Source organism: Natrix helvetica, assembly GCF_964273705.1.
Source record: "Natrix helvetica genome assembly, chromosome: 6".
NCBI lineage: Eukaryota > Metazoa > Chordata > Lepidosauria > Squamata > Natricidae > Natrix > Natrix helvetica.
Window position 1 is genome coordinate 9,685,332 of NC_138553.1, and position 19,348 is coordinate 9,704,679.

Sequence of the window (19,348 nt, forward strand, 5' to 3'; positions counted from 1 at the left end):
GTGGTTTATTAGTTCAGGCATCCCATCATAGGTGGGTTCCTACCAGTTCGGACTGGTTCCGCTGAACAGGTAGTGGTTTGGCGGCCTGGGTCACCGGAACCGGCAGTAACCCCGGCCTGCCACACCTCCGAACCGGTTCCCCAGTCGGCATGGCATTTTTTTTCATTTGTTAATGTCCTGCGCATGCGCAGACCTATTTATTGGCAACTACGCACGCATGTGGGATCAAAGCGAGCACGCACGTGCAAAATTGTGTGCCCACCAAACTGGCAGTAATGTTGGCAGCAACCCACCCCTGCATCCTACGTAAGGTAAATATCATAACAGTGGACTCTTACCAGTGGTGGGTTGCAGGCGGTATGCCCCAGTATGGGAGTACTGGAGCCTGCCCGGAGCACCGGGTACCGTTTCAGTATGGTGCTCCGGAGGGCCCACCCGCCTGGCCCTGCTCCTTACCTATCTTTAAACCCTTCGGCGCTTCCGCACATGCACATGGAACATACAGCACCTGCGCAATGCTCCACCAAGCAGCTGCAGTGTTGTGGGAGCTCACAGAGGCATCGCTGGATGGTAAGATGCATGCGCGCTGTGCGTGTTCATGTGGAGAACGCCGGGCCCTGTTACAACCGTACCGGTTTCAACAGGATCCAGAACCCACCACTGACTCTTGCCCTAAGTTTAGGTTTCATACTTTGACCGAATCCAGGTGTAAAGTTGGAAGAGAGCGTTTCATACAGTATGTTGGGTCTAATCCGTTGCTTCTCCCAAATGCTTTTACCGCCAGCTGTAATTGTTCCAGCTGGATAAAAAGTGAAGGGTTGAAAAAGGCAGTTGACCTCTTTGCTTTATCCAGGTTTTGTGAACTAAGAAGTTTTTGCTAGTGCCAATGGACTTTGAACTGGACTTTTACTCTGGAAGCTACGTTAATGGGTACCTGAATTAAGGAAGCAGCTGAGGGATTCTGGGAGTTGAAGTACACACATCTTAAAGTTGAGAAGATTGGAAAACATTGGCCTAGACCAGGGGTGTCAAACTCAAGTTCATTGAGGGCCGCCTCAGGGTTGTGTTTGACCTCAGAGGGGAAGGGTGGGCATGACCCGGGTGGGCGTGGCCAGCTCAACATCACTCGTGTCTGGGGCACCTGTGGTGGCCAAGTGCTAAGGCAGGACTTCCTTCAGACCCTCCCTCCCTCTCTTTATAATGTCCTTCCTTCCTTCTTTCCTTCCTTCTTTCCTTCCTTCTTTCCTTCCTTCTTTCCTTCCTTTCTTGTTTCCTTCCTTTCTTTCTTCCCTCCCTCCCTCCTTCCCTCTTCCTTCTGTTTTTTTTCCTTCCCCTCTTTCCTTATTTTTCCTTCCTTGTTCTCTTCCCATCTTTTTCTTTCCTTTTTCCCTTTCTCCTTTCCTGTCCCTTCTTGCATGCTCAAATGCAAAAGAGGAAACGTTTCTCCTTTTCTTTTCTTTTGTTTTTAATTTGTTTTGCTAGCTCTCTGCCAATGAAAATAGAACCCGTGTGTCTCTCTCTCTGTGTGTGTTTGTTTGTGTGTGTGTGTGTGTGTGTGTGTGTGCTAATAGAGGGCTGCAGGCGGCCATTTTTGCTGGCAGAGGCATGTCGGGCTGGTCCTTTGCTGTTTCCAGGGGGCCCCGCGGGCCAGATCTAAACACCCCAAAGGCCTTGAGTTTGACACCCTTGGTCTAGACCTGTGCAGCAAAGAGGAGACTCCACCCCTAGAGTAGATAATTCCACTATTGAAATAGGTTAGTAGTAATTACAGACTGCAGAGTTTTAATCAGATTTGTTTTTCTTGCTCAGGTCTTATCTGAGATTGACTTTAGGAAGCTGTGTGTATAAAAGCTGAGTTGACATGGAATAGAAGCGGCTTTTCAGAAAAACAAAAACAAAACCAGGCTGTTTTGGAAAATAATAGCACAGCTAAGAAACAGATTTCAGGAATAAACTGTCCTGGATTGTGCTGGGTTTATAGTTTCCTGCCCTACAAATAAACACACACACACACTGAATTCTATACATGTCCATTCAGGTTGCCCATCTTACCAAGGCCACTCTGGATAGTGAATATGGTTAAAACATCAATTATCTATATATAAAAACAGGTGTGTGTGTGTGTGTGTGTGTGTGTTCCAGCATAACTCTGGAATGCCTTGAGCAATTTCAACCAAACTTGGTACACAGATGACTTACTCTCGGGGGGGGAAATACTCTGGGGGTAAGATACACCTAACACCCCTCAGGGTGTCTGTTCTGTTAAGATGCAGCCTGTTGTGCCTTAAAATGATTTCTACTGTACTGCCTTAAAATGGTTTCTACTGTGCAGCGCAGTGGCGTTGCCATGGTAACAGCTTCACAGTACTCCACAAGGGAGCTTCCACCTGTAAGAGGGAAAATCCAACATTAGAAATTACGTTTGGTTTGGACATTTTCTCCCTATAAATTAATCCCCTATAAATTAATACCCAGGCAACGCCGGGTTATCAGCTAATAACAATTAAAAAGAGAAAGAGAGAAGTATAACAAAAGCAAAAACATGAGAAGAAAAGGGCAAACAAGGCTAACATATTGACAATGAATGAATAATACTTGGGAGGCTTGGCTAACCTCCTGACTCCTTGCCTGGAAGAATTTGAACATCTGTTAAAATGTACACAAGGGTTGGTTTTATGCCAAAAATCCCACGTGAGACGTTAAATTGACTTGGCCTTGAGACTTTCAGATTTGCAAGATTCATTTAATATAGTCTTACAATCAAGTAGAATTAGTTCATCTGGTCGTATTTCCTGCCTGGTCTACCTGGGGAGGATAACATCAATCTTGCAAGTGTGGAAGTGTTGCGGCCCGCCAGTGGCCAGCACAGCTGGCAGCAGAGTTGGACAGTGAGGGGGTTGGAGAGGAACATGGGCCAGTCCTGGGGGCTGAGGAAAGCTCAGACAAGGACTTTGCATCGGAGGCAGAGAGGGAGCTAGACAGAGGTGAGGCAGAGGAAGAGCTGGAGCCTGTTCCCAGTGTGCGCATGCACAGAGCTGCCAGAAGCCAAAACGACTAAGGAAGCAGGATCGATTTAGGAGTAAAGCCACAACTTGGAGGTGATTGGCCCCTTCCATAGGAAACAAAAGAGAAGTGAACAGGGAGTGGGCTTTTGCAGGAAACAATTCATTCCTTCGGTCGTTTCAAGAGTGGAAAGTCCTGTTTGTGACTATAAGAGACTCTGTGCCAAGTGTTGCCTTGGCCTGTGTTTGGAAACTAGTTATCTGGCAGGTCTCCGAGTGAGATAAGGTTCGTGTTGATAAATATTCCTCTGAAAGGCTGCTGATTGTGAATGAAAGGAATTCACAGTCGTGTAAATAAAAAAAGGTTTTGCCGGGACTAAGACTCTGTGTCATGCTTTTTAAGGAAGCCTAGGTCAGAACAGGAAGTACGATTCACTGCAGCCCAAGAGACTAGGGAGAGTGTCTTCTGGGCCTCTTGTTTCCCCCCACTATCCAACTGCAAACTGTGCTGTCTCTTATCTCACTGTTCCCTAGGCAGGATCTCTTTGTGGGGTCTCCCAAGGTCTTTCCCACATATCATTACAGAACAGGGGGAGTGTGCGATGTGAAAAAGGCGGAGTTCAGGGTTGTGGAAATCTTTGCATATGTGTCTATACAACAAAATGTAATCACTTTTGGCTCAACTTTTTGCCTACCCAAAAAGTTCATTTTCAAAATTGTTAAGAATTGTTCTGACCGAGGCTTCCCAAGAGCATGAAGCAAACGCCTTGTCCCAACAAAAACCCCTTTTATTAATTTCCTGTGAATTCTGCTCATTCACATCCAGCAAAGTCTTTCCAGGGAGGATTTACAGTCACAGACCTTATCTGGCTTGGCGAGTTGGCAGGCCAATATCTGAGAAACTTGGCAAGATGTTTCAGAGAGTCATGAACCAATTAAGTGAACTAATTGTCTCCTGCAAACTCCACTCCCCTTTTGCCCCTCTTTTATTTTCTCTGGGAGGGGCCATTCATCACCCACCTGTGGCCTTACTCCCAAGTTGACCCCTGTCCTTTAGCTGTTCCCTTCGTCTGGCAACTCTGTGCATGCGCACACTGGGAACAGGCTCCAGCTGTTCATCTGCCTCACTGTTGTCTGACTCTGCAGGCTGCTGATAGCTGGCATACAGCCCTGGCCCCCTCTCTGCCTCCAACACAGAGCCCTCATCAGAGCCTTCCCCAGACTCCAGGACTGGCCCATGTTCCTCCCCAACCTCCTCACTGTCCGAATCTGTTGCCTGCTCTACTGGCTGCTGCTGGGTCACAACAGAATGTTAAACTTTTCCTTCCATCGTTATTTGAGAAAGACGATCTCACCATGGCCGCTGGGGGGCCCCAACAAGAATTTTGGTGCGCCAGACAGCTGCCATAACTCTCAGGGAAGAATAGCTATACTATTCTCCCTTTATTTCTTTGTCAGTAATTTAAAATTTAACACAAAAATAGTTTGTCACAGAAGTGACTGCCTGTGAAGGCTCCTGGATTGGGGCTGAAAGGCAAAAGCGAAAGCAGTATGCTCGGTCTCATATTTGGGTAGACCAGGTTGCCCTGAAAGACCAATCTCACCAGAAAAACATTCTCAGGAGAGAAGAAGAAGAAGAAAAAAAATGCCCTACTAATTTTGCAGATGGTTTCTACAGTCTACAAACAGAACCAACGAGATTAAAGCTAAACTGTCTTAAATTACCCTGGGCTTTTCAAAGCTAACCATTTCAGATTGAATCTGATACCTTTGTGACTCCCTTTGCAATAGGTAAGAGCCAGGCCGGTTCTTACAGTTACCTCAGGTAGAAAGGGAATACCCAGGGGTGGGCTTCAAAAGTTGCAGGAACGGGTTCGCTGCCCCGTTGCTGGGTGGGCGTGGCCATGGTGTGCGTGGCCCAGGGGTGGGTTGCTGCTGGCCTTACTGCCGGTTTGGTGGGCACGCAATTTTGTGTCTTGCATGCTCGCCTCGCTCACGCATGTGCCAGACACATGCTCTGCCCATGCGCATGCGCATTTGCCCGTACATGCAATAACAATTGCTCTGCGCATGTGCAGAAGCAAAAAAAACCCACAAGATTTTACTTACTGTTGCTGACTTGGAAGGTAACCAGCTGAGGTTCCAAATCAGCGTTTCTCAATCTGGGCAACTTTGAGACCTGAGGACTTCAACTCCCAGAATTCCCCAGCCAGCCAAGTTGAAGTCCAGAGGTCTTAAAGTTGCCCAGATTGAGAAACACTGTTCTAAATGCTCCGTTTTCAGTGCTGCGCAAGCGCTCCCTCCCTAAACCACTTGTTAAACCGGGAGCATCCCACCACTGGTCTCAACCCTATACTTTACGTGCCGGTGAATGTGATGTGATTAATTCCCTGTCGGTTTTCCTCATTTCCTTCTAGGTGTTTTTGATATTATTATATTTTGCCTACCTGACCAAGACTATGAGTGGGGCATACATCAACAGCATGCTGACCCAGATCGAAAGACGTTTCAACATCCCCGCCTATCTGGTTGGGATACTCAACGGAGCCTTCGAAATGGGTAGGCAAATCAAGGAGAGCCTGTCGAATGGTTTGAACCTAAATAATGTCAGGGAATTGTGCAGCAACTATCCAAATGAAGTCAGAGAGGCTGACAGAAACTTGCAGTTGTGAGACCTGCAGCCATCTTTTCTTTTGGATCTTTGGCCTGCCACACTTTCTATTATTCTGCTGTGCCGTTTCTATTGTGGGGAAATGGGAGGGGGGATGGTACGGAGTTAGATGCGATGTAGCCATAACAAAATTCTTTCTAGAAAGCCAAGGTCATCCTTTGTCTCTGCACCTGACCGGAACGGGATTGGTGGAACTGCCAGCATGGCAGTGGGAGATTGGGCCATGTGATGGACTGGGGGTGGGGGTGGGGGTGGGGCAAAATCTTGGGCTTTCAACTAGGTGGGGAAAACCGGGAAGCTTTCAGATTCGGGTTTTCCCAGATGTGCCAACACGGCTCTCTTAATAAATTGGAACTTTGAGCAATACTTTGCCTTGCACTCTGATTTACTTTTGGATGCTATTTGGAGTTAGTAGTTTTATATAAATAAATATATTTATCAGTTATATTAACATCAGACAAGATAGTCAGCAACACAGAGCATCACAAAGTATATCAAACAATATCCAGAGCGCACAGAAGAAAAAGGCGGGGAAAAGGGAAACGTTACACCCACAGCAACCAATCATTGCATAGATTGCCTTCGATAGGAGACAGGCACTCTCCAACCAATCAACTCCAACTGTGTGTTCTGGCCTATGGTGGGATTCAAACAATTTAACAACTGGTTCTCTGCCCTAATGACAAGCTAGTTGGGTGGGGCTTGGTGATCATGTGACTGGGTGGGTGTGGCCAACTCAATGTCACTCAGGTCGATGGGTGCTTCACCTTAGCTGTTACAATGTAACAAGGGTTAACCAGAGAGGCAGTTTCTGTAAGCAGGGCAACAAATATTAGGCTAGAAACAACACCAGAATGTTTCCTTCCTGCCTTCCTTGCAGGATTAGCCCTGCAAAGTGGGAAAAAAACAAAATGAGATTTCTTCCAACAACCGGTTCTCCGAACCGCTTAGAAAGTTAACAACCAGTTCTTCCAAATAGGTACGAACTGGCTGAATCCCACCATTGGTTCTGGCCCACTGTACAATTTTACTATTCCACTTCCTAAATTTAATACCCTAACAAATAAGCACCTGTATTCAAATTTCACATGTATTTAACATTGGTTATACCAAACATCAGCATGATAAGCATATTCTAATCTAAGATGATTAGACAGGAAGAATGAAAACCTAGGAAAGAATAGAGTAGAATGGAATGGAATTGAACGGAATAGAATAGAATAGAATAGAATAGACTAGCAGAGTTGGAAGGGACCTTGGAGGTCTTCTAGTCCAAACCCCTACTTAGGCAGGAAACCCTACACCAGTTCAGACAAATGGCTATCCAATATCTTCTTAAAGACTTCCACTGTTGGAGCATTCACAACTTCTGGAGACAAGTTGTTCCACTGATTAATTGTTCTGTCAGGAAATTTCTCCTTAGTTCTAGATTGATTTTCCCCTTCATTAGTTTCCATCCTTTGCTTCTTGTTCTACCCTCAGGTGCCTTGGAGAATAGCTTGACTCCCTCTTCTTTGTGGCAACCTCTGAGATATTGGAAGACTGCTATCATGTCTCCCCTAACCCTTCTTTTCATTAAACTGGGCATACCCAATTCCTGCAACCGTTCTTCATAGGTTTTAGCCTCCAGTCCCTAATCATCTTTGTTGCTCTTCTCTGTAATTTTTCTAGACTAGAGTCTCAACATCTATTTATGAATCTATTTGTACCTAACCTAGTTTATTTCTTCAGGTGACGTGGTGGTGATCGTCTTTGTGAGTTACTTGGGATCAAAACTTCACAGGCCACGCATGATTGGGCTTGGATGTGCAGCCATGGGCTTGGGATGTGTTTTGATTGCGTTGCCTCATTTTCTAATGGGGAGGTAAGTTCCTAATCTTCCTTAATTCTCACATGGGTAAGTCCTCGACTTACAGCCACAGTTGGAATAAGAATTTCCATTGTTGACCAAGTGGGTGTTAAGAGACCTGGGACTGATTTTATGAGCTTTTTTTTGCCATGGTTGCTAAGTGAATCCCTGTGGTTGTTAAGTGAATCACATGGTCATTCAGGAAACCCAGCTTGCCCCGTTGACTTGGTTGGGAAGGTCACATGACCCTGGGATGCTGCAAATATGTTGTAAATACAATGTGACAATGACAACATGGAATACTTGGAATACTGCATTCAGCTTTGGTCACCACGATGTAGAAAAGATGTATTCTGTTGAATACATGAATGAATAGATGATACCTGGAATTTCTCTACTAAAGCTTGCCCATGGACTCCCCTACCCACACAGAAAGAATGAACACACCGCAGTGCTATTTTTTAATATACACAATTTATTTTGATTCACAGGTACCAGTATGAAAAGTCTGCTTCCTCTTCTGAAAATGTTTCTTCAACTATGGCAGTTTGCCTTGCAAATCAAAGTGACATGTCCCAATCTTCCTTTTTATCTTCAAAAGGTAAAGTTCCCCTTTTGGTCCATTTAGCTTCCTCTACATTACTTTTCTGTCTCAGTGGTAGAAGGAGATCAGAGCAACTAAAGCATAAACAAGCCTGTTAAGTAAGTAAGCTCCCCGTTAGGAGAGCGAATGTGCAGAGAGGCATAATGAGAGTGGTATGGAAGAACACGCACAAACCAACATACAGGGACACCGAATAGTATAAAATATATTAGTTTACTATGTGAAAATATAGAGGTATTCAGAGTTCAATTTACAGTATAAGTCATACATGGTTCAGTCAGTCAGTTATCAATATTCTCAGTTTAGCACAAAAAAACAGCTAACAGTAGCAAACCACAGTACCTCGCAATACACCGATCAGCGTCTAACAAACAGAGAGCTAACAGTCAATCTGGCTCCCTCTTATGGCTGCTTGAGTTAACAAACCAATTACATCTCTTTAGCATTTAAAGTAATAGATACATTTGTTACAATCATAGCTTATATATACATTGCCAAGCCAAGCCTAGGGTTACATCCCTAACAAAGCCTGTTTAACTGATAATTACAGATTAACAGAGTTGGAAGGGACCTTGTAGGTCATCTAGTTCAACCCCACAGCCAAGCAGGAGACCCTACCCCACTTCTGAAGGATGGCAGTCCAGTCTCTTCTTGAAAGCTTCCAGAGATGAAGCTCCCACAACTTCTGAAGGCAACTTCTGTTCCATTGGTTGATTGTTCTCACTGTCAGAAAGTTCCTCCTTATTTCCAGGTTGAATCTCTCCTTGTTCAGTTTCCATCCATTATCCCCTGTCTGGCCTCCAGGGGCTTTGGAAAATAGCTTGACCCCCTGCTCTCTGTGGCAACCCCTCAAATATTGGAAGACTGGTCTCATGTCTCCCCTGGTCCTTCTCTTCACTAGACTAGCCATGCCCAGTTCCTGCAACCATTCATCATATGTTTTAGCCTCCAGTCCCCTAATCGTCTTGGTTGCTCTTCTCTGCACCTTTTCTAGAGTCTCAACATCTTTTTAAATAGTGTTTTATATAGTGTTTAGATGATGTTTAATACTGTATAGCATGAATCAACACTAGTCCAGTTGAGTTTGATGGTTGTTAACATTAGGTTTCCTGGATCTTCTGTGACATCATAGCAAGTCAACCAATAGCTGTAGGAGAAATAAGACAGAGCCCGGGGGTGCCAGCTCTGCTGCCCGCTAGTGGGCAGCAGAGCTGGCAGCAGATTCAGACAATGAGGAAGTTGGGGAGGAACATGGGCCAGTCCTGGAGTCTGGGGAGGGCTTGGATGAGGGCTCTGTTTCAGAGGCAAAGAAGGGGCCAGAGCCGTAGGCCAGTTTTCAGCTGCCTTCAGAGTCAGACATCAGTGAGGCAGACGAACAGCTGGAGCCTGTTCCCAGTGTGCGCATGTGCAGAGTTGCCAGACAAAGGGAACGGCTAAAGAACAGAGATTGACTTGGGAGTAAGGCCACAGGTAGATGATGAATGGCCCCTCCCAGAGGAAATAAAAGAGGAGCGAAAGGGGAGTGGAGTTTGCAATAAGTTAGCTTAATTGGTACATGACTCTCCGAGACTCCTTACCAAGTTTGCAGAGATCGGCCTGGCAGCTCTCCAAGCCAGATAAGGTCTGTGACTGTAAATCCTCCATTGAAAGACTTTGCTGGATGTGAATGAGCAGAATTCACAGTAAATTAATAAAAGGGGATTTTTGTCGGGACCAGGAGTTTGCTTCATGCTCTTGGGAAAACTTGGTCAAAACAGTAAGTTGAGAACTATCTGTACAAACGAACAAGGAAAGTACACTATACTGTGCAGACAACTGTGCTCGGTTATTTACAGATAATTTTTGTCGCTGATACACATCCATTTCCTTATTGATCACTGAAAAGCATCAACAGTCTTGCTTCTATGAACATCCCCCTTGCACAGTTTTCGGTTTATTGTTTCTGCTTCTTTCTTGCCCTTTTTAGAATGTGAGGAACAAGAAGGATCTTTGATGTGGGTCTCTGTGCTGATAGGAAACATCATACGAGGAATAGGCGAAACTCCCATCGCACCTTTAGGCATCTCCTACATAGAAGATTTTGCAAGAGCAGAGAATTCTCCATTCTACATAGGTAAGTCTGCAAATGTCCACATATCATATTTTTAACCCCCCCTTTAAAAAAAAGGCTTTTATAACCAAGGAGGAAGAAATTTGTAGCACCTAATCACAACTTCCAGCAGTCTCAGCCATCAAAGGATGCTGGGATTTTTCACTTTAGCTACATCTGATGTAGTACCTTTCCAGTGCAACCACAGTGCTCAGGAAATACAATTTATTTATACAGATAGTACTTGAGTTATGAGGGCAGTTGGAACTGGAATTCCTATTGTTAAGTGATGCAATCATAAAGCGTGCTGTCTTACCGACAACAACCCCCATTGTTGTTGTTAAACAGTAATTGTGGGTCATTAAGCAGGACCTCATGTGATTCTGAATTTGACTTCCTGCCACTTCCAATAAGCAAACTCAATGGGGAAGCTGGAAGGAAATTGTAAGTCACAGTCATGGCAACACTGTTGTGGCCTATTGGCCGCCCCACCCCCTCCAGCAGCTGAATCAGAGGACATGGCATGGGAGTCAGGGTCAGCATCAAGAAATCCTGAGAGCTCCAAGGGGGAAGAGGGAATGGAGCTGGCAGAGAGAGAGGGGGGGTGGAGTCTGGGCCATCCGTCAGTCCTCAGATAGAGAGTCAACACCCCTAGGTCTAGTGGTGGCTGATGAGGAAGAGGAGGGACAGCTGGGTCCAGTGCTTGACACGCGAATGCACAGAAGGCAGAGGAGAGGAGAGTAGTGGAAATCTATGGGCCGGTCCTTGGGACGGAAGAGCCACTGCTGCTAGCAAAGCCCCACCCTAGCTCTGGGGATAAAAGGCAGGGGGCAGAGATGAGTAGATGTGGCAGACAGGTATTCATCTTCCAGCCTGATGGACTTCATTGAGAGAGAAATTTTTTGCCAGGGCTGCTGGTGCTCCTAATAGATGAATCTTTGACTTCAGTTCAGAGGATTTGTTGTTTTTGGGGAACTGCGTCAGAACAGACACTTTCCTTAGCCCTCCCTAAGCGGTTTACAGAGTCAGCCTATTGCCCCCCAACAATCTGGGTCCTCATTTCACCCGCCTCCGAAAGATGGAAGACTGAGTTAACCTTGAGCCTGGTGGGATTTGAACTGCCCAATTGCAGGCAGACAGCAATCAGCAGAAGTGGCCTGCAGTGCACCAGTGCTCTAACCACTGCACCACCGAGATACTTTGTTAGAACGCAGAAAAGTGTATTCTGACATTGTCGTGCCAGCTAGGCTGCTTATGTACATGTCTGCAATGGACTATTTTAACAAGTTCGAATTCTTTCCACTCCCTTTTTAGGCTGTCTACAAATAGCAACTGTCTTGGGGCCTTTACTTGGTTTAATGATTGGCTCCTATTGTGCGCAATTGTACGTGGATATTGGATTCATAAACCTGGGTAAGGCAATTGCTCAGCAAAATCTATAAGCAATAATCCCTAGAAAAACGCATTCCACGCATGCCATTCTGACCTTTCTAGTGTTGGAGTATTAGTTAGTCTTTAAAACCAGTTGTTACAGTGACTATTTTCACTTTGCTTCGTCATGAATGGAAGTAATCAGCGGCCTGATTATTAAGGTCGACGTGAGTCATTATGGATCCATCACTGACCTTGGACAGTGACATCATGACACTGAAAATGGCGGATTTTGACCTTTACAGGTTGGCCGTCCTGACAATTTGAACCCCAAACCTAATTCTTTCCATGTTGGCTAGAAAGGATAAGAGTTGATGTTCCCCTAAACATGTGGAGAGCAGCATCACTCTGATATATGGAAAAGCTACATCATTATTATATATTGTGTCTGCCTGTCTGTCCATCTGCCTGTCCATCCATCCATCCATCCATCCATCCATCCCTCCATCTACTCTTCTATCCGTCTGTCCATTTGTCCAGTCATCTCTGTCTGTCTGTCTGTCTCTCTCTTTCTCTCTCAGTTAAAATACAAAACCATTGCAGGAGGGAATCAGTATCAGCAACAACCTGCAGCTCTCGAGCCGCATGTGGCTCTTTCATTCCTCTACTGTGGCTCCCTGTCTCTAGTTAGTAAAAGGAAAAAGGAGGCCGTGCTAGGAGGAGACTCTATGGTGGGTGGAACCAGACTTCTGGTTGTCTCCAAAATTGAATGGTGGGGGGAGGGGCTTCCGGTTAGGACCTTTGTGTTAGGCTCTTTGAGTGTTTAAGGTTGCCGATCTCTGGTCTAGGGCAGCAACAACCAGCAGCACTTTTTCTGACCAAATTTCATTAAACGGCATGAATTTCTGGGAGCTACAATCTATTGAATCTGATCCCATGTTAAAGGTTAACCAAGATAAGTATAGAACCAAACCAAAGAACAGGGAAACACAGAACCGAGTTTCTCATTCTTAGCAACTTCCAGATGTACGGACTTCAACTCCCAGAACTCCCCAACCAGTTTGGCCTTTGCTGAGAATTCTGGAAGCTGAAGTTCACACAAGTGGAAGTTTCCCAGCCTGGTGCTAGCTTTCTATTATTCCCGCCAGGGGCCACCTTGCCCCACAATGCACCGGGGAAAGAATGGAGCCTTTCCTCTAACACATTTGCAGAGAAACAGTGCTCACAAAAATGGCTTAAAAACCAGAAACAAAACTGAGTACCATATTTTTCTGAGTATAAGATGCATTCCCCCCACCTCCCGCCAAAAGAGAGTGAAAATTCGGTTGCGTTTTATACACCAAATGTAGCCAACAATCCAAGGCACGGAAGAGACGATGGTCTGTGGCAATCCCTGCAGCCTGGAACAGCTGATTGGAGGTATTCCAGGAGGCAAATCCGCCCACCAATCAGCTGCTCAAGCTGAATCAGGGTGCAATAATGTGCTGAAGCTGACCTGGCTGTTCGCTATTTGCTGCAAGGACGTGTCAGAGTTTGCAGCAGCAATCACATTCAGAAAGCACACACAAGTAACTGAATCAACAGGATTCAATAATTTCTCTTTATATATAATATAGCACATTAAGAAAATATACAATACCAAAAGCAGGTTTTCCAATGTGGTAGTTCAGCAGAGGAGAGAAGCTTTACTTTCAGTTTTAGTTTCAGGTATCAGCACAGCATGCAGCTTTTGTACAGAACAAGCCACGCCCTGGCTCCTTGCTGTCTCCTTCCTTGTTGCTCACACAGCAAATACTGTCTGTTTCCAAACAGCCCTCAACTCTCTCACACACTGACAGGACGCTAGCCAGATGAATACCATGGATGCTGATAGGCAGAGGCAGGTCTTTTTTTCTTATTTTCCTGCCCAAAAACTAAGATGCATCTTATACTCCGGAACGTCATATACTCCAAAAAATATGGTAAATATTTAAAAAGTGGGAGTTCTGTGTTGAAGATAAAAATTAATAAAGAAGGAAGACTTTGGTAACACCTTTCCCCATTGTCTCTACCTTCCCTCTCTCTATAAATGCATCCCACACAACCCCTAAGCCTAACGAATGACTCTTAAACTTCTTTTCTCACCAGAGGAGGTGATGATAAACCTCATGGATGCCCGTTGGGTCGGTGCTTGGTGGCTGGGAGTTCTAGTATGTGCCTTTGCAAATTTCCTTGTGGCAATCCCTTTCTGCTTCTTGCCCGAGACTCTGATAAAAGAAGGGGAAGAAAACAACACTGATGTGACAGCCAAGAGAAACAAAACCCTCCTACAAGCAGAAAACACGAGCCAGGCAAAAATAAAACTACGTGAACTTTCCAAGGGTGAGCAAAACAAACAAGCAAAAAACAAACAAACAAACCCCCCAAAACACACTATCTGTAAAATCCCAGTCAATAACAAATACACAACAGTGGACCAAGGTTTTTGTTTTTTGTTAAAAAGGCTGAAGATGTTGCACTTTGCTTTGCTTTCCTTTTCAAACATTTTTGTATTAGGTTGTAAAGTATTATAAAATGCAAAATAGGGACATGAATAGAGGAGCAGGGAAAGGCGAGGGGAAGGGTGAGAGAGACGTTGTTCTGGCCCGCTAGTGGGCAGCAGAGCCGGTAGCAGATTCGGAGAATGAGGAAGTTGGGGAGGAACCTGGGCCAGTCCTGGAGTCTGTGGAGGGCTTGGATGAGGGCTCTGTGTCAGAGGCAAATAAGGGGCCAGAGCCGTAGGCCAGTTTTCAGCTGCCTTCAGAGTCAGACATCAGTGAGGCAGACGAACAGCTGGAGCCTGTTCCCAGTGTGCGCATGCGCAGAGTTGCCAGACGAAGGGAACGGCTAAAGAACAGAGATTGACTTGAGAATAAGACCACAGGGGGACAATAAATGGCTCCTCCCAGATGAAATAAAAGAGGAGCGAAAGGGGAGTGGAGTTTGCAGGAGATGATTAGTTCGCTTAATTGGTTCGTGACTCTCTGAGACTCCTTGCCAAGTTTTGCAGATATCAGCCTGGCAGCTCTCCAAGCCAGAGAAGGTCTGTGACTGTAAATCCCCCCTCAAAAGACTTTGCTGGATGTGAATGAGCAGAATTCCCAGGAAATTAATAAAAGCGTTTTTTGTCGGGACCAGGAGTTTGCTTCATGCTCTTGGGAAGCCTCGGTCAGAAGAGAAATGAGGAAAGGTAGGGAAAATAAAAGAAAAAGAAGCATTGATTTCTGACTCTCCCTGTTGCAGTAGAACAGGGCATTAACATCAAATCGCAGCTTTTTGCTTTTGCATAATAATAAGAACAAGTCATTTCTATAAAGATCTGTCAATCTAATCTGTAAAACCCAAAGTCCAAGTTACATTCTTTTACACATCAAGCACAAAATTCAGAAATGGAATTAAGGGGAAAAAACATACCGTAAGTACTTTTATTTCCATATGGGTGTGATGGGCTTTTCTTGACTGAAACCTTTAAAATAATTTAATAATAAATTACATTTGCCACGAATGCTACAGCTGGACCCAAAATGTGACCATGGGAGGGACCAGTCTTTGGAACTCCGGAACCTTTTGTACTCTATGACTATCATTAATTATCATTATGATTCTTGACGAATGTATCTTGTCTTTTTATGTACACTGAGAGCATATGCACCAAAGACAAATTCCTTGTGTGTCCAATCACACTTGGCCAATAAAGAATTCTATTCTATTCTAGAAGAGAGAGGGGGGGGAGGAAAGGAGGGGGGAAAGAGAAGGGGGGGAGAACAATCTTTTCCTACAAGAACCTGCTTCCCATTCAATGGAGAAGCAGAATGTATTTCTGCTGTTTTAATGTGTAGCCAATCTTGAAATCAGTGGTAATGTATTTATTTAATTTATATATCACCTTTATTACTTTTGTAAACAAATCAAGGGGTCGAACATACCTAATGCTCCTTCTTCCTATTTGACCCAAAAACAACAACCCTGTGATGTAGGTTGGGCTGAGAAAGAATGACTGGCCCAAGGTTTTTTTTAAGCCAGCTTTTGTGCCTGAGGCCAGCTGTGAACCATTGGTCTCCTGGTTTCTAGCCTGTTGCTTTAACCACTAGACCAAATCGATCCCTATCTATCTACTGTATATAAAAATGGCTGTGTGTGTGTGTGTGTGCGTGTGTGTGTGTGTGTGTGTGTTCTAGCATAATCTGGAGCGCCTCAAGCAATTTCAACCAAATTTGGTATACAGATGACTTACCCTCTGGAAACAAATATTATGGAGGTAACCCCTCGGGGTGTGTGTTCTGTTAAGATACAGCCTGTTGTGCCATAAAATGGCTTCTACTGTACAGCATAGTGGAGTTGCCATGGTAATGGCTTTACAGTACTTCACAAGGGGGCTCCCTCTGGTAAGGGGGAAAATCCAACATTAGAAATTACGTTTGGTCATGTTCTTGGTTATCATTTTTGTTTTGTTTTTATTGATCTTTAGTCCTGCCACTTCGCCATATTCTTCTAATTTTTGAATTAATTTCAGGCTGGATTCTAATGGGTCCTCTAGAACAAATACTAAGTCATCGGCATCGGCTTGGGCCTTATATTCTTCATTTTTGAGTCTTAAACCTTTTATTCCCTGGTCCTTCCGAATTTCATTTAATAAAATTTCCAAAGTCAATATAAACAGCAAAGGAGAGAGGGGGCATCCCTGTCTGACTCCTTTTTTATTTCAATCTTCTCTGTTAATTCTCCATTCATCAGAACTTTGGCTGTCTGATTCTTATAGAATCCTTCTATCATTTTTATAATTTTTTTCTCTGAATTTCATCTCATCCAATAGTGTTATTATAAATTTCCAAATTACGTTGTCAAATGCTTTTTGTGCATCAAGGAAAACCAGTACCATTTGTTTTTCTGGATGCGCCTCATAGTACTCTATTATATATAGGATGATTCTCGTATTATTTCTAATGTGTCTGAGGTAAAAATCCGTTTTGGTCTTGGTGTATTCGTTCATTTAAAACCTGTTTAATTCTTCCTGCCATAATTGCTGCAAATATTTTATAATCGGAGTTTAGTAATGAAATTGGCCTGTAGTTTTGAATTTCTTGTAGGCTGGTTTCTTCTTTTGGGATCAGCAATATTATTGCTTCTGTCCATGATTCAGGTATCTTGGCTTTTCCTAAAACTTCATTAAACATTTCCACTCCTAGCTCTTCCAATATTATTTTACTATATTTGTATAGCTCCACCGGTATTCCATCTGGTCCTGGGGTTTTATTATTTTTCTGGTTTTTCAAGACTAATTCCACTTCGGCTAACGTTATTGGCCTGTTTATTGCCTCCCTTTGCTCTTTTGAGATTGGTGTTATCTTTTCTGTGTTTAAATAATGTTTTATTTTGTTTTCTTCCATACTATCTTGTGCGTATAGTTTTGTGAAGTATTTATGAATAATATGCTTCTTTTCTTCCGCTTTGTATTGAATTCTTTCCTCATCATCTTTTAATTGATATATCATCCTTTTTTCTCTTTCATTCTTCAGTCTGTATGCCAGCCATCGTCCAGGCTTGTTGGCTTGTTCAAAGTAATTTTGTCTGGCTGCTTTAATTTTCTGTGCTAATTCCTTTTGATTTATTAAGTTGATCTTATGTTTAATTATTTCTCTTTTTTCTTTTTTAATTTTATTCTTTGGGTCTTTCTGGAGTTCATCTTCGGCTTCCATAAGTTCCTTTTGCATACATTCTTGTTGCTCTTTTTGTTTTCTAGTTTTTCAAAAATTGACTGGAGGCAATAACGGGGGTTAAAATAGAATGGAAACCTGAATTTTTTTTATTAGGAATAATGTCTGCGAAATACAAAAAAGAAATCCAGTATTTAATACTACATATAATTACGGCGGCAAGGATTGCCTTTGCCCAGAAATGGAAAAACAAACTAACTCCAAGTGAAGATGAAATAATAAGAAAGGTTATGGATTGTGCTGAAATGGACAAACTAAAGAAATTCAGGGAAAAGAGGAATCAGAATTCCACCAGATATGGGATAAATGGTATAGGTGGATGGAGGAAAGAAACAAGATTCAATGAAGGAATGTAACAAAACTCAAAAATAATAGTTACGAGTAAAGTAAGAAAGAATGGTGAAACCCAAATGAAATACAATTGAATGGGAAATAATATAAGGTGAGCACTATCAATTGATAATTGCTACTAGAAAGAACAGGAAGCTCCTGTTTGTATTGCATTGTGTAAATGTGTTGTACGTCTAAGTTTTGTGTGTGTGTGCATTTTACATGTTTGTTAATAAAATTGAAAAAAAAAAAAACGAAATTACGTTTGGGCCGGACATTTTCCCCCTATAAATAAATACCCGGGCAACGCCTAGTTATCGGCTAGTATATACATAAGGGAGAGAAAGTGTAGGAAGCAAAACTTCCATTGGAACCGAAGAGTGCCAAGAAGCTGAGATCCTTTTGTTTTTCGGTTTGGTTTCCAGATTTTGTTCCTTACCTGAAGAGTCTATATCACAATCGGGTTTACATGCTTTTCCTTTGTATTACCGTATTTCAATTCAGCGCTTGGATTGGGATGATTACTTTTATGCCCAAATATTTGGAACAGCAATATGGAATCTCGGCATCGGACGCCATTTTCTACATAGGTAAACTGGATAGATGTGGGTGAGAATGGGGGTGTCTGAGTGGGAGTGTGGACACGGGAGGCAACGAAACTGGCGGGAAGATCTTGAGGGAATCAAAAACCTGTTCCCCCCCCCCCCCGCTGTCTCTTATTCTAGGTGTATACAATTTACCAATCATATGTGCTGGATACTTTTTTGGAGGCCTGATGATGAAGACGTTCAAGATCAACATATATCAAGCGGCCCACATTGGGTTTTGGAGTTCCTTGATCGAATATCTCATCTATTTCTCTGCTTTTGCGATGTTCTGCAAGAACAGTTCTGTGGCTGGTTTAAGCGTCTCTTATGAAGGGTGCATATCTGATCCGGCCTTTATTCCAAGTTGCCTCACAGGAGCCGATATCGCCAGTCAAGAGCAATTTGTTTCATTCGTGAAATTGAAAAGGAACCAACCGTGTCTCCTTCAAGCACTTGACTACCCTGTTTCCCCCAAAATAAGACCTCCTGGATAATAAGCCCAATCAGGCCTTTGAGCGCATGCACTAAAAGAAGCCCTCTCCCTAAAAATAAGCCCTCCCTGAAAATATTTAAACGCATGGGAAGCGGGGATCACACAAACACGAGGTGAGGAGGGGGGGAAGGGAGCAGGGATCATACCCCACGCACCCCACATGCCTTCACCCAATGGCTGCTCCTGCACCCCTAGCCATCGCACCCCTTCTGTCATGCCAATGGCAGCCACAAAAGCCATTAGCGAAGAATAGGGAGGTGATGGCGGTGACGGGACATCCGGTCGCAGTGGCATGGCTGGGCTGATGGCATGGAGCAGAGTTCTGGGAAGCATGACTGGAAGCGTGGGGCATGGCTTCAGGGATGAACAGCTGAATGGTGGTTGTGTGCCGTGAGGTGACCATGCTCTCCGCCTCCTGCACCTCAAAAATAGTAAGATCTCCCCAAGAATAAGGCCAAGCACTTATTTTGGGGGGTCAAAAGAAAACAAGACCCTGTCTTATTTTTGGGGAAACACAGTCAAAGACCTCCACAGCCCCTGTCAACTCTGTTATTTTGTTAAGATATTTGTTAAGATGGTATTATTTGTTTTGGGTTAATTTGTTAATTTGTTTTGGTAGT

General features: G+C 43.9%; 1 protein-coding gene across 3 annotated transcripts in view; it reads left to right on the forward strand.

The window, feature by feature from the left end:
• LOC309394530 (solute carrier organic anion transporter family member 1A2-like) overlaps positions 1-19,348 on the forward strand; it is a 37,936-nt gene that overhangs the window by 8,125 nt on the left and 10,463 nt on the right. For all 3 annotated transcript variants that reach the window (XR_014175743.1, XR_014175744.1, XM_081957826.1), the window contains exons 3-10: positions 5,420-5,561; positions 7,405-7,537; positions 8,014-8,123; positions 10,093-10,239; positions 11,530-11,628; positions 13,714-13,947; positions 18,074-18,238; positions 18,374-18,569. Coding sequence is in view for 1 of the 3 variants with exons in the window: in XM_081957826.1 (XP_081813952.1) it covers positions 5,420-5,561; positions 7,405-7,537; positions 8,014-8,123; positions 10,093-10,239; positions 11,530-11,628; positions 13,714-13,947; positions 18,074-18,238; positions 18,374-18,569 (1,226 nt within the window). In the remaining 2 variants the exon portion in view is untranslated. The remainder of the gene's footprint in view (positions 1-5,419; positions 5,562-7,404; positions 7,538-8,013; positions 8,124-10,092; positions 10,240-11,529; positions 11,629-13,713; positions 13,948-18,073; positions 18,239-18,373; positions 18,570-19,348) is intronic.